Source organism: Carettochelys insculpta, chromosome 3, assembly GCF_033958435.1.
Source record: "Carettochelys insculpta isolate YL-2023 chromosome 3, ASM3395843v1, whole genome shotgun sequence".
NCBI classification, from domain to species: domain Eukaryota; kingdom Metazoa; phylum Chordata; order Testudines; family Carettochelyidae; genus Carettochelys; species Carettochelys insculpta.
The window spans coordinates 143,098,594-143,120,271 of record NC_134139.1 but is presented as its reverse complement, the minus strand read 5'-3'; the positions used below and the strand labels follow the sequence as shown (position 1 = coordinate 143,120,271).

At 49.0% G+C, this 21,678-nt stretch overlaps 2 protein-coding genes across 4 annotated transcripts in view; one reads left to right on the top strand and one right to left on the bottom strand.

Annotated features, from left to right (window-relative positions):
- Nucleotides 1-17,646, top strand: part of NT5E (5'-nucleotidase ecto) — a 69,352-nt gene extending 51,706 nt beyond the window's left edge. The window contains exon 9 of one of the 2 annotated variants that reach the window (XM_074990950.1): nt 17,148-17,646. In XM_074990950.1, coding sequence (XP_074847051.1) covers nt 17,148-17,278 — 131 coding nt within the window. In that variant the 3' untranslated portion in view covers nt 17,279-17,646. Of the gene's footprint in view, nt 1-1,372; nt 4,110-17,147 lie in introns of those variants that run through there. The other variant, XM_074990949.1, reaches the window with a different exon arrangement.
- A 207-nt stretch (nt 17,647-17,853) lies between these two features.
- The window catches only part of SNX14 (sorting nexin 14), a 70,766-nt gene continuing 66,941 nt past the window's right edge, over nt 17,854-21,678 (bottom strand). For both annotated transcript variants that reach the window (XM_074990947.1, XM_074990948.1), the window contains one exon: nt 17,854-18,230. In XM_074990947.1, coding sequence (XP_074847048.1) covers nt 18,192-18,230 — 39 coding nt within the window. In that variant the 3' untranslated portion in view covers nt 17,854-18,191. The remainder of the gene's footprint in view (nt 18,231-21,678) is intronic.

The following is a 21,678-nucleotide window of genomic DNA, read 5'->3' as shown; positions in this document are numbered from 1 at the left end:
AGGCTCTATTAAAGCAGCAGTTCCCAAACTACGTTCCGGCAGAACACTGGTGTTCCGCGAGCTATGGGAAAATGTTCCACCATTGAAATTGAGTAAGGACGGTCTCTTCCCCATTCTCAGGGGGGAAAAACAAAATTTTGAGATAGATTTTTCTTGATTTTACAGTTTTCTTGAAATGACTATACAGTAACCAATTTTATATAATGTCTGGTTTCATTATTATTTGTTGAGTTGCATTTACTGTACAAGTATCAGAGAGGTAGCCGACTTAGTCTGTATCTTCAAAAAAAATAAGAAGTCCTGTGGCACCTTATAGACTAACAGATACTTTGGAGCATAAGTTTTCGTGGGCAAAGACCCACTTTGTCAGATGCATCTTTGCCCACGAAAGCATATGCTCCAAAATATCTGTTAGTCGCGAAGATGCCACAGGACTTCTTGTTGTTTGCTGTACAATAATTTAATATTATTATGAACTATTTTCCATTAGTAATGCTCCTCATAGTATGATGATGTAAAAAAGGTAAAGTGTTCTACAGAGAGCGCCGTGATGTCCAAGTGTTCTATGACCAGAAAAAATTTGGGAACTGCTTTATTACAGGAGTGAGTGGATGAGGTTCTGTGGCCTGCCATATGCAGACTGTCAGAGCAGATAATCATGAGTTCCTTCTCATCTTAGCCTGAGAATCTGTGATCTATCGTGTCCCTCTCCAACGGAATCTTTTGATCCTCAGACATTTCAAAGTCAGTCAATCTATAGTTCTCAAACATACTAAGGATTTTTTACTGGAAAGATGCAGTGCATGAGCTGTCAGCTCTGCACACTTGTTACCTGCGTAACACTGCACAATGTCAAATAACCCTTTGGAAATGGGCATCAGGATCACTCACTTTGGGTAAACATGCTAGAAAACTAGATGCGCAAATGTAACAACCACAAGAGTAATATTCTTCCCCATAAACACCACTGCTATCACTGGACATTCTAGGAACTGGTATGAAAAGGTTAACTACTCCAGCTGTCCATGCCTGTAGAAGACACAAATGGAATCAGTTGTGATTTCCCCAGTCCTTTGATGTCTTAAACCAGTGGTTTGCAAACGTTATTCATTTGCAGACCCTGAACAAATTTCAGATGGAAGAGCAGCACTCTTTACAAATCTAAAACAGTCTCCAGATCTCCAGAGTCCACAGAACACTGGTTGAAAACCTGTTATGAGTAACTCTGCTCTCCTGAATATGAGCACGTAGAAAGCAATTCCTGCTTCAAAGGGGCCTATAATTATAAATAAGAATCAAGAAAACAAAGCGTAACAGTGCTATGTAGCTTTAATTGTAATTTCACTACCTCAGTCTATTTGTGTTTATCTAGGTGATCTTGATATTGATGTAGTGTCCAATTACATCTCTAAAATGGGACACGTTTTTCCAGCAATTGAAGGTCGAGTGAAGTTTTCTGCAGGAAATTTCATCCAAGGAAGTCTTATTCTGACTGTTGGATTATTCATCACAACATTTCTGCACTCCATTTTTTAATTATTTGCAGTATTTTAAAGCTTCTGCTGGAATGCCTGCTCCCCTTCCCTTTGACTACACCTCTCAGCAAACATTTAAACAGGCCCAAGGTCTTATGCATTGCTCTCTCTAAAAATTGGCTCTTCTAAATATTATACCATGTGCCTGTTTACTTAGATTGCCTTGAAATTTAATGTGTCTTGTTAGGGATGTGAGGTAGAATTATTGATTTAAATTTGAGGTCACATAAGGTGTATCTTCCTAGACACGTTTTTTTTGGGCGGGGTGGGGGGGTAGGAATTTGGGGCCAGGGAGAGGTGTTGCTCATCTCCATTCTCTCAGCATGGGCTGGGAGGATCCTGTTCTTCTGGGTGCGTCTGAGCCCTATCTCCCTTCCACATCTCACATCAGCAATGACCCTCTTCAGGGGAAACAGAGACCAGGCATGCTAGGAATTTGCATCAAGAACAAATTGTTAGATTGTGGGGTGGGAAGGGAATATTGGAGAACAGGCAAGCTTGCTACACATATGAGAGGCTCTTAAACTTGGAGCGGGTGGGAATAGCCACTGAAATGAATGAAGCAGTTCACACACACAGCCATTGCTTCAAGTTGTATTCATCTTCCAGGGCTGTTCTGGCAGCTGAAACCATCACAGTGGGAAACAAATGGGCCACCACCCACAGTAACTTTCTGTGCTCCTGGGTTTAGTCTCTACTGGATATCTGACTATGGCAACCCCATGGCTGATAATTGCATAACGTATAACAATATTAGTTCTGTTACAGTGAGATTAAAGTGACTGTTGTATTTAAAAGATCATTTTAAACACTATAAAATCCACATACTTAGAGTCTTTTCAAATGTGCTATGCTTCACAGAAGGATTAACAACAGGGTAATTTAAACAAGAGATTCCTGAGATGCAGCCCCCTCCTATGAATGGCAGCTTTCATTAATATTGGCACAATATAGCAATATATGTGGGTGGGGTTTTTGTGGTGCACACCTAGTCTCTGCAGTCTAGTGGCTTAATGGAATAGGAAGGTTAGGGCGAGACGGAGATGTTGGCAGAAGAAAGTAAGAGAGGCGGTAAAGAGACAAGTCTACTCCTATGCTTAAAGTCACTGTAATCACCATGTAGTAAAACCTGAAGGCCTTTGCAGAGCTCAAAAGCCTGCTTCTCTCATGAACAGAAGTGGGTCCAATGAATGACAGTGTCACCCACCTTCTCTCGGTAATATCCTGAAACAAATGCAGCTGCGCTGCCACTGCCTATGTAACATTCCCAGGACACACACAGTGCCTGAGCTTTCTCTCATTAGCTCTGTTAGCAGCTAGACAGAAAACATTTCAACACCTTCTCAGTCTTCCCATTTCACAAGGAAGTGTACAGGGGCAAACGTAAGAATCACGGAGTAACTGTGCGGCTTAATGAGAGAACAGTAGTCTGAGATACCAAAGAAATCTAGTCTATTCCAGACTCTGACATGGTCATCCACTTTCCATCACACTTACAACAATCATCTCCTCCCTGGTTGCTGTCAATCCCCAAAAGCAAGATGCCCCCTCGCCCTGCTACTGCCACCACACAAACAGAACATTGACAGGAAGCACACTAGACCTTGTAAGGTACACAAGCTTCTTTCTCCTTTCATAATCCACAGGGGTCAGTCAGAGAAAGTTGTTCTCTCACACCAGAGAGCAGAAATTGCATCACTCCATCTTCCGATTTCTTAAAATCACAGATACAACTTTCATAAGCTGCTCAAACTATTTCGTCCACTATGCAAAATAGCAACAAACTCATAGAATGCAATTGGGGGCATGCAGGTAATTCTCAGTGACTATTGTCAGCTCTACATGGAATGGGCAAGGTTAAGGTATTTGCCAATGCAACCTTAACCCTTGTTGAAGCACAAGAGTTCTCCGAGTTTAGGCGCCTAACATTCAGTTTTATTGAATTCAATAAGGCAACAGATGAGCCAAACTGGACACTAGTAAAACCAGGTACAGCAAGGCTGCTTGATGCAGCTAACTGTAGCATTTTATACCTTTACACAAACAAGTCCAGCGTCAGAGGCAATTAGAGAATCGAAAATCACTTTCCAAAGAGAAACCGTTATCAGCAAGGGAAAAACAGGTACAAGGGAGCTGGATCCCCAACTCCAAACAGTTCATTAACGCATTCCATAGAGCTCATCCTCCCAACCATTCCCAAAAAGGTCAAGGAAAGGACAGGCTCTTGTGTGCGTGCAGAAGTAAGGGATGTGAAATGGCTTCAAAACAAGATGGCTTCCACACACTCATTCCTTGGTTTTCAGATGCTTGCCTTTTGCTGAGTGGAAGGTTCCTGAAGGCATGCTATACCCTCTGGGCATCCTTAACGCTGCATTAAAGTTTTGTCAGTTATTGTATATATAGTACAGTATTTTGTTAGTCAGATAAAAGCTGTGAAGCCTATTATGCAGAATGATGGGCAAGATTTTGGCAAGTTTCTGAATTTCAGACAGCACTTCCTTGATATTTCTTCCCGCAAACTCAAGGAGCCAAGCATCAATGAAAAAAATGCTTCATTCCATGCTGAAAATGTTCATATTACATGGAAACATTTAAAAGCATATCCTTACTGGTGTAGAATTTTCTTCAGATTTTCTCTCCACCTCTACCTACACACACGAACTGTGAAATTTATCAAAGCTTTTTTCAGCAGTATAAGTATTCCTAGGTATGGAAGCATTACTACATCCCATTGTCCCTTGTGCAGAGTTGAAAAATTAACTGCGACAACTGTACCCAGTTTTCAATCACACTCATCTTGCCTGAATTAACTGGCCTAGGCTTACCACTATTAAATTAGCTCAATTCCCCACAAGCTTTATTTACAACTTTAGGATCAGATATTGCAAACATTACCATTACATTCATATTAATTAAAGGAGCGTATTTCCAGGTGGTTTGTGTATAGCTATTAGTAACTAGTTTACAATTTGCTTAGTAATCCTTGTTTTACAGGAAATAACGAAGTGATCGCATCAGAATAATCAGTTATTTATATCGCAACCACTCATTGGTTAATAGTCTCAGAGCAGTAGCCATGTTAATCTGTAGCTTCACAAACAGTCCTGTAGCACCTTAGGCTCTGTCTACACTATGGAGCTATGCTGACACAGTGCATCCACACACAAAAGTGGATCGCTCTGTCCACAGAAAGTGGCCAGACTCCCTGTCTGCTTTCTTGACAAAACGGGTCCTGGAAGACAAGGTTACATGGATGGCAAGCCCTTATGGGAGCCCTGGCCCAGCGCACCCTTAAAGGGCCTCCCTGACCATGCTGAGGCTTGCCTTCCTCCTCGAGGGACAGCACAGCTACCACAGAGCTCCCACACTTCCTGAGAGTTTTGACCTTCCAGTTAGCCGTGGTGCCAGAGCAGTACCCAGGGCTTGCACTGGTCCGTACACAGTTGCTGCAGCTTCTGCTGCACCCCATTCCAGACCACCTCCTCCTGCAAAAGGGCAAGTCCAACACTGCCATCGAGGAGTATGACCTTGCTGCTGCAGGGCACCACCAGCACCCACCCCCTTGGGTGATCAGGCAGGTCTGGAGATACACCCCTCCCAGTTCCAACTGGTGGGACTGGTTCATCATGGGGCAGTGAGATGACCAGCAGTGGCTCTAGAACTTCTAGAATGCAGAAGGACACCTTTCTAGAGCTCTGTGCCTGGCTCACCCCTGCCCTCCACAAACAGGACACCCACTTGTGGACCACCATCCCCATGGAAAAGAGGGTTGCCATCACCCTGTACAAGCTCACCACCTCTGATAGCTACAACACTGTAGGAAACCAGTTTTGCATGGGCAGGTCCACTGTTGGGGCTGTTCTCATGAAAGTCAGGCACTCCTGCGCTGCAGACTCCACACGGAGACAGGGGTGTGTGTCCTGCCTGAGGGGGAAACTTCAGGGTTGGGAGTAAGGGGTGAACCTCCTCCCCAAGGGATTGTGCTCTCTTGTCCCACCCTCATACATCCCTGCTGCTGGGGGTTGGCCTCCTGGGGAGGACCCTGGAAAGCTTGGGGTGGGGCTAGGAGGCAGAAGGGGAATCCCCTGGGGCCAAGGACCTACCTCCCCCAGGCCCTCACATGTGTCCTGCCTCCTCCCCTTGCAAGTCATAAGGGCCATCAACTCGTTCCTGCTGCGGAGGTTTGTACATCTCGCGGACGTGGACATGGTTATCTGGATTCACCGCCCTGGGGCTCCCCAACTGTTCCGGGGCCATTGACAGGACCCACATTCTCATCTACACCCAGGCCAACTCAAAGGGCTACTGCTCCATCATGCTGCAGGCCCTGATTGACCACTGAGGACAGTTCATCGATGTGTATGTTGGGTGGGCGGGGCAGGTGTACAACACCCGCATGTTCCTCAGTTCTGCCCTGGTCCAGAAGATGGAAGCAGGTATCTTCATCCTTCACTGGGAGCTGGCCATCAGGGATTTGGACATGCCACTCTGCACTGAGGGGGACAGTGCCTAACCCCTCCTGCTCTGGTTCATCAGGCCCTACATCAGCCACCTGGACCCCACCCAGGAACTGTTTAATGCCCGCCTCAACTAGGCAACTGCCAGCAGAGTGGGGCTTTGGGAGTCTGAAGGCACTGTTCAGGGGCCTCCTGATGTGCCTGGACATGGAGGAGCAAAATGTCTTCCAAGTTGTGGAGGCGTGCTGCGCCCTCCACAGCCTTGTGGAGGGGCAAGGGAAGGCCTGCCTTCCAAAGGTGGGTGGTGGATGCCGGACACACCTATAAACAGCCAGGTGCAGCTCCTATCTGCCAGGCCCATCAGGACAGGCTGCAGACCCATGAGGCCCTGAGGCAGAGCTCCCAGGGACCTGAATAACCACCTCCAGGGCACACCCAGGGCAGCCTACAGCCCCAGCGTGACCCCTCCACAAGAATGAGAAACATGGAGGTGGACAAAAATTAAAACTTTACTGTCAACTAGGAAAAAAACGTGCAAAATAAACTGTACAACAAACTATGTACAAAGTAAAATGATGGGGAACTATATACATGGGGAGGGCTTGGGACAGGGAGCGGAGAGGCTTCAAGTCCATGGAGAGGGTGGAGGGGCTGGGACCACACGGGAGGAGTGCAACCCCAAGCGGCATTGGCCATGGGACCCCTTATGCCATGGGTTTAGGGTCCCCCTCGGGGATGGGATGGGGCCAGGAGCATGGGGCAGTATGGGTGGGGAAGGTCTGCAGTGGGATTGGGCTTGGTGGGGGAAAAGGGGGACTGGAGACACAGGCATATTAAGGTGGGCTGGTGGGGAAGCCATGGCCATCTGCCACCAGATGATGTCCAGGACACCCAGGGGGATGTCTGGTGGGAGCGAGGGCAGTTGTTCCAGGTGGCTGGTCCAATGGGTCCTACAACTACTGCTGCCACTTTCAGTCCCATGCCCATTGTGCCTCATCACCCTGCAGCTGCCGCTCCAGCTGGTCGGCAACCCTGGTCCTCGTCGCCCCAGCAACGAGCCCTCTGGGCATGGGTCTGCCCGTCCCACAGTGGGGCGCTGATGGTCCTGGCGGTGGTCGGGGCTCCAGCTCCTCCCTGGGGCTGGCTGGCCCCGCTGGAAAGGTGGGGCTGCCACGGCACTCCAAGAGAGCGGCTGTAAGAGAGACAAGGAGGAAAGATGGTGAGTCCTTCCCACCACATGGCCCCTGAAGCCCTGCTCCCCATCCCCATTAGCAGCAGCTACCACCACCAGGCCGGGAAGACAGGGATGTCCCAGGAACATAGGTGGGCCCAGCCACACAGGGGGTCTGAAGTAATCTGAGGACCAGGCTGGGCCCTGCACCCACCCCCACCAAACGGGTGGTCAGCTGTGGGGGTTCTGGCTACCGTGGGGTCCCTGCATAGGTGGCAGGTGGTGCAGGCGCAACCACAGGGGTGGGTGCTGCCTGTTACCTGTGGATGCACCCACGAGCCAAGGCCTTCGCTCTCCAGTGGTGCATCTGGGGTTGGGCTGTTACCCGTGCAGCTGGCACACTCCCAGCTGTGGCAGGGGCAGGGAAGATCACCCCTCCCCTGGGGCCCTAGGACTGTTGCAGCCTCCTGTGGGGCTGGCAGAGGGCTAGTGCTTGTGCCCTGAGGCTGTGTGCTCGGAGCAGGTGGGACATGCTGGGCCTTCAAGGTGGAGTCCTGCCCAAGCGTGCCTGGCGAAGCTTGCAGCTCGCTCTGCCTGTGCCTGCCCCCCTTGCCCTGGGGTGCATGACCTGTGGGGTACTCACCTGAGGGTCCCTCAAAGAGGTCCAGGGATGCCCTAGAGGTGCCCTAGCTGGAAGAGGGGCCCGACTCCAGGGTGATGAGCTGGATCCCGTTGCTGGACACGGAGATGGCGTTGCTCTCTAGCTCCCAGGCTGCTGCTTCTCTGGCTGCGACTCCTACTCCGTTAGGGTGGAGGGATGGAAGGAGAACCTCCTCTAACCTGTCTGAGGGGCTGCTGGAGGGTCCTAGGCCCGCAGGAGCTAGTGCAGCTCCTGGTAATAGGGGAAGCTCACCCATCCTGCCCCCAACTGCCTTGCAGCCTTCCAGGCCTGCGTACAGCCCTGCCACAGCTTCCTGATTTTGGCCCAGACCTATTCCATAGTCTGGGCAGGGTGGCACACCACCAGTGCAGCGTCGACCCGGCTGTAGCCTGGGGTATTCTGCTGTTTAGTGGCCGGGTCTAAGAGGATGGCCTCCTCAGACCACAGGCCCAGCAGGTCCCTGATTTTGGGTTCAGTGTAGGAGGGGGCCTGCCTCCTTGACCCCCTGGGGGCGGTTCTGGGAGTCCTCTCCTTGCTCCTTGGAGGAGCCAGGGGTATTGTGGCTGGCTGTGTCACCACCATGTAGCTTCCTCTGTCTGCAGGTAGTGGCTGTGGAGTTGGCAGCAGACAGCCTGTTGCTATGCTGCTTGTACACTGTCTGCTTCTGTCTATGGTGTTTCCCAGGCTGCCAATAGCTTTAAGAGCAGCTGCGACTTGACCAAGGCTTTTGACTTGGTCAACAGGGATGGTCTGTTCAAACTGCTCCACAAGATAGGCTGTCCTCCACGGTTACTCAAGATGATCCAGTCGTTCCACAAAAACACGAGAGGAACCATCCAATATGACGGCGCATTATAGGATGCTTTCAGAATCAGGAGTGGCGTCAAACAAGGATGCGTGCTTGCTCCGACATTGTTTGAGATCTTCTTCGCACTCCTCCTGAAGCATGCCTTTGGATCTTCAACAGAGGGCATCTTGCTGCACACAAGATCTGATGGGAAACTGTTTAACCTTGCAAGGCTGAAAGCTAAGTCTAAGGTGCGAGAAGTCCTCATCAGAGACATGCTGTTCGCAGACGATGGTGCTGTAGTGTCTCACACAGAAGACCAGCTTCAAAAACACCTGGATCGGTTCTCCAAAGCGTGCAAGGACTTTGGGCTTACCATCAGCCTAAAGAAGACGAACGTGCTCGGTCAGGATGTTGCTGAATCCTCATCAATCAGCATTGACAACTATACATTAGAGGTCGTCCACGAGTTCGTTTACCTCGGGTCCACCATCACTGACACCCTGTTGTTGGACACTGAGCTAAATAGGAGGATCGGAAAAGCGGCCACAACTCTGTCCAGACTCAGCAAGAGAGTGTGGAATAACAAGCTGTACACTCACACCAAAATGCAAGTCTACAGAGCCTGCATCCTCAGCACCCTCCTTTATGGCAGCGAGACTTGGACCCTGTATGCCCGCCAGGAAAAGAGGCTGAACGTCTTCCACTTGTGCTGCCTCAGGCGCATCCTTGGAATATCATGGAAGGACAGAGTGACCAACACTGCCGTCCTCGAGCAAGCTGGAATCCCAACCATGCACACCCTCCTCAGGCAGCACGTCCACAGGATGAACGATGGAAGGATTCCAAAAGACATCCTGTATGGTGAGCTAGCCTCTGGCAAAAGACCTCCCGGATGCCCCCAGTTGCGCTACAAAGATGTCTGCAAGAGAGACCTCAGAGAGGTAGACATCGAGCTGGACAACTGGGAAGATTTAGCAGACGACCGCAGCAGATGGAGGCAGAGGTTACACAAGGGCCTTCAGAAGGGCAAGTTGAAGATCAGACAGCTAGCAGAGGAGAAGCGAGCACACAGAAAGCACAATAAGGACTTGCCAGACACCCACTACATCTGCAAGAGATGCAGCAAGGACTGTCACTCTTGTGTGGGTCTTTATAGTCACAATAGACGCTGTAAATGAAGTCCTCAATTGAAACTTTAAAGGGCGCAATCCATAGTCTATGCAGACTGAAGGATGCTTACTACTACTTCTGGAGGCAGAGAGCACAGGGCTTTGATTGTGATGGACCGGTCATCCCCCAGGCCAGAGCCATGGAGGATTTATCTGTCAACAAAAGGCCCTTCCAGAGTGTCTACACTTGTTTTTTTTGACAGATTCTCTTGAAAAAGGTGTTCTGCCTCATGGGCGACAGGCAGTCAACAAAGTGCTGAGTTCTGTCAACAGTACGTCAACAGAAGACATTTTAGGTGTAGACGTTCCAGGCGTTTTGTCAAAAAAACCCTGTAGCGTAGGCATGGCTGTAGAGACTAACAGATTTGTTAAGTCAAACTTTTGTGGGTAAAATCCACTTCCTCACTGAAACTTCTGAAGTGGGTTTTACCAATGAAAGCGCATGACCTAATAAATTTGTTGGTCTCTAAGGTGCTATAGGAATGCTTGTTACTCATTGGGTAAATTCCTTTTGTCCAGGAAGTACAAAACATGGAATGTTTAATACTAGAGGCAAATTATGAGCAGGAAAAGAAAAGTTACTCACCGTAGTAACGGTGGTTCTTCGAGATGTGTCCCCGTGGGTGCTCCACAATAGGTGTCGCGCTTGCCCGGCGCCGCAGATCAGATCTTCCAAGCAGTTTCTGCCGGACCGCGCATGTGCCGGCGCGCGCCGCTCCCTTGCTCGCTCCTGGCCATGTGCGCGATCCGGTCCCCGCCAGTTCCTCGACCAACCGCCTTGGGTGCCCCTGCAAAACACTAACAGAGATCCGAAGCGGGGAGGATGGGCGGGTAGTGGAGCACCCACGGGGACACATCTCGAAGAACCACCGTTACTACGATGAGTAACTTTTCTTTCTTCTTCGAGTGTCCCCGTGGGTGCTCCACATTAGGTAACTACCCAGCAGTAACCCAAGATAGGAGGTGGGTAATCGGATTATGTGCAGCTTGTCCCCGAGAGGACCGCTGCAGAGAGACGGGTATCCTCTTGGAATACCCTGTGAAGGGCGTAATGTTTGGCGAAGGTGTCGTAGGATGACCAGGTCGCCGCTCTGCAAATGTCTTTTAATGCAACGCCCTTGAAAAAGGTTGTTGATGCCGCACCGCCCTAGTGGAATGAGCCCTGGGAGTGGCCGATAAAGGAGTCTTTTTGAGCTCGTAGCACATTTTTATGCAGGATACAATGTGCTGTGAGATTCTCTGCGAGGAGAGACCTTCTCCTTTCGATTTGGGAGCGAGGGAGACTAGGAGTCTATCCGTTTTCCGGAAGGACTTGGTCCTGTCTACGTAGAAGGCTAGCGCCCTCCTCACGTCCAGGAGGTGTAGGCGCGCCTCTTCGTTGGAGTTATGAGGCTTTGGATAAAACGAGGGTAGAACAATAGGTTCGTTAATGTGAAACTCGGAAGAAACTTTGGGAACAAAGGCTGGATGCAGCCGTATGGTTACTGCCTCCTTGGAAAAAACAGTGCAGGGTGGCGTTGCCATGACTGCTGCGAGCTCGCTCACCCTACGAGCTGACGTAATTGCAAGAAGAAAGGTCGTCTTTACTGTAAGGAGGTGGAGGGGAACTGTGGCCAAGGGCTCGAACGGTGGTCCCATTAGCGTGGTAAGCACCAGGTCCAAGTTCCACGAAGGTTGAATCGGTTTCCGAGGGGGGTATAGGTTTACCAACCCTTTGAGGAACCTGGTAACCATAGGGTGGGCGAACACCGTGTGCCCTTCCTCCTCATGTCTGAACGCCGAGATGGCGGCAAGGTGGACCTTCAACGAGGATAGCGAGAGTCCTCCTCTCTTGAGGTCCAGTAAATACTCTAGTATTGTAGGTATAGGCACCAAAAGTGGGGCCAGCTGTTTGGTAGAACACCAAGCCGTGAAGCGAGTCCATTTTTGCTTGTAGGTCTTCCTGGTGGAAGTCCTCCTGCTACTTTCTAGGACTTGCTGTACTTCCACTGTGCACGTGCTCTCTAGGGAGCTGAGCCATGGATTAACCACGCTTGCAGTCGCAGGCTTTGGGGGTGCGGGTGCACTATGGACCCCTGGGCTTGCGTGAGCAGATCCGGCGCCACCGGAAGAGGCATCGGTGGACGGTCCAACATGCGCAGGAGTAGGGGGAATCATTGTTGTCGATCCCACGTTGGGACTATCAGGATCATCCGGGTCCTTTCCCTCCTGGCTTTCTGCAAGACTTTGTGGATCAGCACTGTGGGAGGAAACGCATAAAGCAGAGGGCCCCTCCACGGGATCGCGAACGCGTCCCCCAGGGACCCCCATCCCAGTCCTGCCCTGGAGCAGAATCGTGGGCACTTCTTGTTGTGCTGAGTGGCAAACAGGTCTATTTGGGGAAAACCCCATGCGTGGAAAATTGGCCGTAGCAGATCGGGACGGATATGCCACTCGTGTGTGAGTGCAAAAAGCCTGCTCAGCTGGTCTGCCTTCACATTGTGCACACCCGGCAAGTATGAGGCTTTCAAGATTATATTGTTGGCGATGCACCAGTTCCATAAGCGGATTGCTTCCGCGCATAAGGCACGGGATCGAGCTCCTCCTTGCCTGTTTATATAAAACATGGTGGAGGTATTGTCTGTACTGATCCCGACGACTTTGCCTTGTATGTGGTCTTGAAAGTGTCTGCAGGCGTTGAACACTGCTCTGAGCTCCAGTATATTTATGTGTAGTGACTGTGCCGTGGGTGACCACAGTCCTTGAGTCACCTCTTCGCCCATGTGCGCTCCCCACCCTATGAGGGAGGCATCTGTAGTGGGAAAAACCGATATTTGCAGCTGGTGGAAGGGTACCCCTGTTAGCAGGTTCCTGGGGTTTACCCACCATTGTAGGGATTTGCGCACCCCGGCTGTGGGCGACACCACCCTGTGAACAGTGTGTACTGCCAGTTTGTATACACTCGCCAGCCAGTGCTGCATGCTGCGCATGTGTAACCTGGCGTTCTGTACTACGAACGTCGCCGCTGCCATGTGGCCCAGCAGCTGCAAGCACGTCAAGACCGGCACCGTAGGGCTGAAGGTGATGACCTGCACGAGGGAACCGATGGCCCGAAAGCGAGCCTCTGGTAGATATACTCTCGCTGTAACCGAGTTTATGCGAGCCCCTACCAACTCTATGTCCTGTGTGGGGGTCTATTTTCGATTTTGCCAGATTGATAACCAGGCCGAGTGAAGAGAACGTGTTTGCTGTGACGCGTATCATGCGCAGAACCTCCCCCTTCGAGGCCCCTTTGAGCAGGCAGTCGTCCAGATACGGGAAAATAAATACCCCCTGTCTGTGCAGGTAGGCTGACACCACTGCCAAGGTCTTGGTGAAGACTCTGGGGGCCGAGGAGAGGCCAAACGGTCGGACCTTGTATTGAAAATGTTCTTTGCCTACCATGAACCGGAGGAATCGCCGGTGAGCCGGATGGATAGTTATGTGGAAGTACGCGTCTTGTAAATCAAGGGCTGCGAACCAGTCTCCATCGTCCAGTGCTGTAAGGATGGAGGCGATTGTGGTAATCCGAAAACGTTGCTTGCACAGGTAACTGTTGAGGCCGCGAAGGTCTAGGATGGGCCTCCAGCCTCCTGTCTTTTTCTCCGTGAGGAAGTACCTGGAGTAGAACCCTTTCCCTTGCAGTTGCTCCGGCACTCTTTCCACCGCCCCTATGAGCATGAGATGGTCCACCTCCTGCCTGAGCCTCGCTACATGGGAGGCCTCCTGGAGGTGGGGCTTGGGTGGAGGTCGTGACGGTGGGAGCGACTGGAAGGGGATGGCGTACCCCGTGGCTATGATCTCCAGCACCCATTTGTCTGTGGTGATCCTTTGCCACTGGTCGTAGAATGGTCGGAGGCGATGGTGGAATAGTCGCTTCGGATGACCTTGTGCGATGGTAGTGATGGCGCAGCCCTGGATCTGTATGTCAAACTTGTGGCCTTTGGCCCCGCCCCGAGGACGCACGGCTCTGTTGTGAATGTCGCCTGGGAGTTCTGTACTGCTGGTGCTGTTGAAGTCGCCCTTGCTCGTAACCCCTGTGGTACTGGGGGCGCTGTTGCTGGTACTGGTACCGTCTTTGTTGAGGTTAGTACCTTTTCTTTGTGTATGGAGGGGCGTTGCTGTGGAACGTGCTGCTGTGTCCGCAACGTCCAGGGCGATCTGAACTCCCGTCCTCGAGGCCGCGTAGCCTTCTTGCACTATGGCCTTGAGCACCGGCTTTTTGTCCTCTGGAAGCGAGTCCATGAGGGAGGTTAACCTGGAATAGTTGTCGAAATTATGGTTCGCTAAGTGCGCTGCGTAATTTGCCATTCGCAACGTTAAAGTGGAGGAGGAGTAGACCTTTCTGCCAAACAGCTCTAGCTTCTTGGCATCTTTGTCTGTCCCCCTGTCCTGAATTGAGATGTCTTTGATCTTTGTTGCGACAACTCCACCACCAAGGAATTTGGCTGTGGGTGGCTGAACAGGAACTCCATGCCCTTCGCCGGCACGAAGTATTTCTTATCCGCTCTCTTGTGGACAGGCGGAATAGTCGCAGGGGTCTGCCATATCGTAGTGGCGGACTCTAAGATCGCTTCATCAAGCGGTATTGCTACTCTGGAGGAGGCCGGAGGTCTCAAATTTTTGAGGAGTTTATGGTGTTTCTCTTGCACCTCTGCTGTCTGGATGCCTTGCGTGAAGGCCACCCTCTTAAACAGCTCTTGAAACTGTTTGAGATCGTCCAGGAGGATGGACGTCCCCCGGGGCCGTAGCCTCGTCCGGGGAGGAGAGCGAGGAACCGCTGGGGTACGTCTCTCTGGACCCTTCCGGTTCCTGCTGGTGATGGTACACCCTCTCGCTAGAGGTTTGCGAGGGAAAATCTCGCGGTTCCATAACCAGTCCCCCCTGAGATGCTTGAGTCTCTGTCCCCGGTCGCAATTGCCCTCGGGGGTACGAGATCGTCTGTGGGGATCTTTCCCTAGTAGATTGCCGATGGTGTCTATGCCCCGCGTGGTAGGGGCGACCATGGCAGTATAGGCACTGTTCTTGGGAAGGTGAGCTAGACCACTCCATTGGTGCATACCCTCTGCGTCTGGGGGAGGGAGATCGTCGAGACACTGGAGAGAGCGATTTTGCATAATAGTCCAGCGGTTCAAACCCCAGGAAGGGTGAAGGTGGTCCCAGCCAGGGTGAGGCTGGTTGCAAAAATGGAGAAGGGGGCTCCGGGTAGGCTAGGGGGGACCCCTGCCTTCTGGTTGGAGTCTGCAACGTAAGCGGAGGGCTGTGAGAAAGCAACTCCACAGCCCTGTCCGGAGAGGGGCTGCAATGCCTCCTCTTGTGTGCAGCCTTCCCCCTCCCTGGAGGAGGTAACTCCTCCCCCTGACGCACAGGGGATCCCGGGCCCGTCCGCACCGTGCTCGGCACGCTCGAAGGCGGTGCCGCACGTGCGGTGTCCTTCGGTGCCTGCAGGCTGCGTGCCTGCGCGCTCTGCACCGCCGGTTCCCCGGGGGTCGGTGCCGCTGCCTGCGGTGCCGCCGGCACCAGCGCTTGTTTAGCCGCCGCCCTGCCTGCGGTGCGGGGCGGCTGGCTGATTATCGGAGGCTGAGCCGCTTCCACGTGGCTCTCCGTGCCGCCGCCGATCAGCTGTTGCTGCGGCTGGGGGCTGCTCGCTCCTCCCGTCCCGCTCGCTGTTGCTACCGGCAGGGATCGGGCTGGGGAGGCTTTCCTCCGTTTCTGCGCTGATGGGGTGAGGGAGGCAGCTTTCCTTTTATGGGCCCCGGAGGGTCCCTCCTGCTGCGGCCGCTCCGGCACGTCTGGCTGGAGGGCCTTATCAAAAAGCAGCATTTTAAGCCGCATCTCCCTGTCTCTCCTTGCTCTGGCTGTTAATTTAGGACAGAAGGAGCATTTCTGTGCAACATGGGACTCCCGAAGGCACCTTATGCATAGACTGTGCCCATCGGACGCTGGCATCGCCTCTCGGCAGGACTCACATTTTTTAAATCCTGAAGAGGACATTGTTGGTGAGTCTTTCAGTTGTTAAACGGGTACTTAGCACCTTCTCTGTGCTGTTTTCCCCTTCCGATGGCCTGCTGCAGCAGGAGGGCTGATGGCCCTATGCTCCTAGCCTCCGGCGCTTGTTACTGGGACTGGATTGAAGCTGTCCCGCTTGTAGTTTGTTTGTTGCTTTTGTTTTTTTTTGTTTTTTTTTTTTTGCAAAAATAACAACCGGCTAACTTGCAGTAGCCTAAGTACTTGAAAAACTTTAAAGAAAAACAGTTAAAGTCATTAAATACGCTACTTGGCCTTAGCCTAGTTCGGATTCCGTCTGCAGCCGACGGCGGTTAAGAGGAACTGGCGGGGACCGGATCGCGCACATGGCAGGAGTGTGCAAGGGAGCGGCGCGCGCCAGCGCATGCGCGGTCCGGCAGAAACTGCTTGGAACATCCGATCTGCGGCGCCGGGCAAGCCCGACACCTATTGTGGAGCACCCACGGGGACACTCGAAGAAGAATGAATTATTCTGTATGGTCAATATGTACTTTTCAAATAGGTATCCACCAGCATAAGGTACTTATGGGAAACCTTGAGCCACATGGAGGTGAGAGCATTGCTAAGAAAGGCATTTTCAAACTTCTCGTAAGTGTATAAGAAGGTGGTGACTAAACTAATATTTTACCTTAAGACATGAAGCCTGTGGTGTCCAACACACTCCCCATTCACCACATATGCCCCTCCACACATTCGCCCCACCACATGGTGGTACAAGCAGGTGGCAACAGTAGGGGCTCCTCTGGCCCTGGTGGGCTCCAGCCACAGCTTGGCTTCAGCCTGGGGCGGCTCACGCAGCATGGCTGGGGAGGAGAGGAAGTGCCTGTGGCGATCCATTAAATTTCTTTTGGACACCACTGCATTAAACTAAAAGAAGTTATGTGTTACCTGGTTGCCCAGTTCCGACACAGCCTTCTCAAACATTATTTAGCCGCACCTTAGACGCTCCCGGAGTTGGTCAGAAGAGACTGCTTGTATTTATGCTACATATGGATATGAATATAAGAACTGCCATACTGAATCAGAACGGGGGTCCATCTAGCCTAATATCCTGTGACAGCACCCACCTCCAGATGCCACAGGTGGTGTTAGAAACACAGAGGAAACTGACTTCAGGCAATTTGCCCACTCTAATAGTAAAAGATTAGTTTAAACAGTGGAACATAGACACAAACTCCACTTACATTAGGTGACTAAGACTGCGCCACATTATTATAAAGGTTGTTTTCCAAGAATTTACAGTGAGGTTTTGGTATTCACATACTATTCGCAATAGTATGCTATACTTTATTCCTTGAAATGGTACCCTCTTTTTACAGACACTGCAACTTCCACTTGTAGAAAAGAAAATCTCAGAGGAAAAGACTTCCAGCAGAAGTTAACAGATTGGTCCCTTTTAAATGGGCATCAAAAAATGAAAGGGTACACCTCTGGGGCAAGCAACATCTGAACCTCATACATCGTTGCAGGGGTGATTCTAATTTATTTTTTAAGTTACCTGTGAGGTGGACTTGGTCCGCAGACGTATCAATTTATCTATCTTTGCGCAAAAGGGGAAGGGAGTAAGTGTGAAGAGGATATAAAAATTGTGTGACTCAGAGGTTGACCAAGAACTCCAACATAGTTATAGATCTGTGTATTTAAGTTTGTTTTAAGCTTCTTGTTAGCATACAAAAGGTATCTTATTTGGTTTTGATATTTTCGTAAAAAGTGCTGCCTAGAAGCATCAGGGAGAAGGTATAGAATGGACATGTACTATGTAACTGCACAAGTAAAACTACTTTTAAAAAAAAAAGATGACAACTTGTCAATGGGCTTTCTAGTACCACCATTTAGGCAGAAATTGTGGCTTTATGAAAAAATAAAAAGCTCAAAACGTGTTGGTGTCTGTCTCAATGTGGAAAGTTTCTTTAAAACATACCCCATTAAGAACAGACTGCAGCTCCCACTTCAGATTGTTCGATCCTCTAAAGAAGACACTAGTAAGCAGATGGCATTTCCTATTTACTTCTAAAGTAAAAACAAGCAAAAAAAACTTTTAACCACCCAATTATTTCTGAAGTGCTTCATGTTTCAAGGTCAGCTACAAAATTAATTGATCATTACAGTATTAAGAGTATTTTGTCTGTTGGCAATGGTTACAGCTTTGAGGAGAAGGGGTAACAAGTTCAAATACTAGACAAAGTTCTTTGGTTTCATTCAGCATTCAATCTGAATTAATCTTTATTAGGCAAACATCTTAAGAAGTTAAATTTCATTATTATTTACAAGAAAATTTACAATGCAAGACTAAAAATGTCACACCTCTATTAAATTAGTGCACCGCACACATTTCTATTTTGTGTTCATCCAAGATCTTGCTTTTACATCCAAGATGAGACAGAGGTAGCTTCCTTCTGAACCTATTGTAAATTATAATTGAGAAAAAAATTGCTCTATAATTTACTGAAGTATGAAAATGTACATTAAAGTAAATCACAATAAAATATTTTAAACACACATGCTAGAAACCACCATAAATATGGAGGTCTAGAAATTAAAATATAAGGTTCACAGTGGGGTTTTTCCCTACTACTGTGCCTTAAATCAGGAAATGTTCTCAATTTGTAATTCCTGCTGGTCCCAACTATTAAATCCACTTTTCTGAATAGACTCCGATGATCTAAAATCCTTCATTCTGAACTAAAATCTTCAGCCTTTACCTCTCATTTCTCTTCTTCCCCTGCTGTGATTTCTTCTCCCCTCTATCGCCCCACCTCACCATCCCCAGGGTTTTCAGGTGATAAGATATACGTTTTGCTGGAGACTGAGTTTTATAATCTATTTGTGAATGTTGGGGTTCTTAATTGCAGTACATCTGAAATGATTAAATGCCTATTGGTAATGACAAGTCTAATCAAATAAGAATCCAGAAGGGCAGACATCAAGATTAATGCCTGGGAAGGGGGGGGGGGGGGGGGGAAACCTGGGGGGAAAAATATATAAACCTGAAGCCTGCAATTATATCATACCACCAGTTCAGAAATGATTTCTTTACCAATATACACACAAGATAGGTCTTTACTGCATAATACCTCATTTTAAACTAGGTTCAAAGGGGGCAGGTGGCAAGAGCCCCAAGTAGGCATAGAAAATGCAATTTAAAATAGAGGCTAGATATTGGGTAGGAGAGATGGAGGAAAATGGAAAATTACAAAAAGGCTGTAAGGAGCAAAAAAGAGAAGCAGGGGAATATGCTTGACATCTTGTATGTTTTTAAACAAATGCAAAAACATCGGAAATAAATAGGAAGAACTGAAGTACTATACGTTGAACCTCTTGCATCTGGCACCCTTGGCACCTTACCAGTGCTGGATGAAAGAATTTGCCAGGTGACAGGAGGTCAATATTTTCTAGCACATTACCAACACTTCCACTGCTTACTGTGCTCTTAGAAGACATTTTGGGGTAAATTACAGCTAAACAACTGCACAGAACACTGAGAGCCAGGACTGGTGGCTGTAAACAAACTTTATGGGACCACAGGAAACATGGCCACACCCATAATAAGTGGTCATCCGGCTAACTAAAATCATGCTGGATTACAGTTTGCTGACAAGAGTGTTCTGGATTAGAGAGGTTCAACCTGTAGTACACAAGATAGATTTGACTTAATTGGCATCAGTGAAATTGTGTGAAATAAAACCTCATGAATGAGATACCAGTGTTGCCTCTACTCAGAATCTTTTCTTGAGTTTCTGCCTCCAGCTTACTACAGTACTGGTGAACTTGACTGGGATACTCAGCCAGAGGAGTATCTGGCCTTTTCTGTGATACCACGAAGAGACTGAGGAGCTGCACAATTTCTGGTGGGGCTGAAATACTTGGTTGCATTCCTAATGAGATGACTGCAGTAAACTGCAGAGTATACTTAAAAATTTGCATCTGACACAAAGCTGAGAGGGTCTGCAAACACTCTGAAGAACAGGGCAAGAATTCAAAACACTCTTGAAAACTGAAGAACTTTCCTGACATCAAGATGAAATGCAGTCAAGACAAAGGCACTTAGGAAGGAAAAAAAATACAACAGATGAACTGGAATTTATTTTCAAGTTAGATACCTATCATCTCAGACTCAAAGATATCAATTACATTACATGGACAATTTCCCCACCTTTGATATTCACAGGGACCGCAAGCATCTCACTTAACAGACATTTACAGAGGCTCTTTTTCTCTCCCTCTTTTCCCCTTCCCCTTCCTTCTGCTCTATCTAGCTGATTGATCAGGTTCCCCCTCTCCCCCCCACCTTTTTTTTTTTTTTTTTTTTAAATTCTCTTCCTCTCATTTACCAGTATTCCCCAAATTTGAAGAAGTGGGTCTGTCCCATGAAAGCTCATCACCTAATAAATAATATTGTTAGTCTTTAAGGTGCTACAGGACTACTTTTTTTTTGTTTAGAGAAATATTTAGTGAGTTTAAACACAAAAAGGAAGCTTATGTGAAGTGAACACTTCGACAGATGACTAGGGAGGAGTAAAAACATTGTTTGAGCATGCGATAGTTTAATCAGGAAGGCCAAAGCACAAGTGGAATTGTAGCTAACAAGGACGATGAAGGAAAACGAGAAGGGCTTCTACAGGTACGTAAGCAACCAGGTGGTGGTCAGGGTAAGTGTGGGACTCCTACTGTATAGGGCAGGCAACCTAGTGATAAGTGATGTGGAAAAAGATGAAGTACTCAATGCTTTTTTTTCTTTGGTCTTTACAGACAAGGTCAGCTGCTGGACTTCTGCATTGGGCAGCACACTTTGGGGAGGAGGTGAGCAACCCTCAGTGGTGAAAGAACAGGTTAAGGACTATTTAGAAAAGCTGGACATGATCAAGTCCCTGGGGCCAGATCTAATGCATCCAAGTGTCCTGAGAGAGTTGGCGGATTTGACTGTAGCTCCTTTGGCCATTATCTTTGAAAACGCATGGTGATCAGAGAAGGTCCTTGGAAGGTCAATTGGAAAAAGGCAAATGTAGTACCTATCTTTAAAACAGGGAGGAAGGAGAATTTGGGGAGTTATAGACCGGTCAGCCTAACTTCTGCTCCTGAAAAAACTATGGAACAGGTCCTCAAGGAATCCATTTTAAAAAAGTTGGAGGAGAGGATGGTGATCAGGAACAATCAGTGTGGATTCACCAATGACAAGTCATACCTGACCAATCAGATTGCTTTCTGTGATGAGATAACTGTCTCTGTGGATATGGGGAATGCAATGGTTTTGATAGTCTCCCACAGTATTCTTGCCACCAAGTTAAAGTAATATGACTTGGATGAATGGACTATAAGGTGGACAGACAGCTGGCCAGATTGTCAGGCTCAACGGGTAGTGATCAATGGCATGTTGTCTAGTTGACAGCTAGTGTCAAACAGTGCACTCCAGGAGTTGGTCCTGGGCCAATTTTCATTAATGATCTGGATGACAGGCTGATTTGCACCCTCAGCAAGTTTGTGGACGACACTAAGCTGGGGGGAGAGGTAGACAACTCTGAAGAGCAGAGTATCCAGTAGTACCAGTACAGGAAGACTGTACAAATAGTCCAAATCCAGTCCTAGACCAGTACAGAAAGTCTGTAGACCAACAGAAGAGAGTTCTGAGGAGAGCAAGAAAAATGGTTAGGGGGCTGGAGCACATGATTTATGAAGAGAGGCTGAGGGAACTAGCCTTACTGAGTCTGCAAGAGAGAAAAGAGAACGGGGATTTGATAGTGGCCTTTAACTACCTGAAGGGAGGTTCCAAAGAGGACGCAGCTAGGCTAGTGGTGGCAGTTAACAGAACATAGAACAATGGTTCCAAGTTGCAAGTGGAGGGAGATTTAGGTT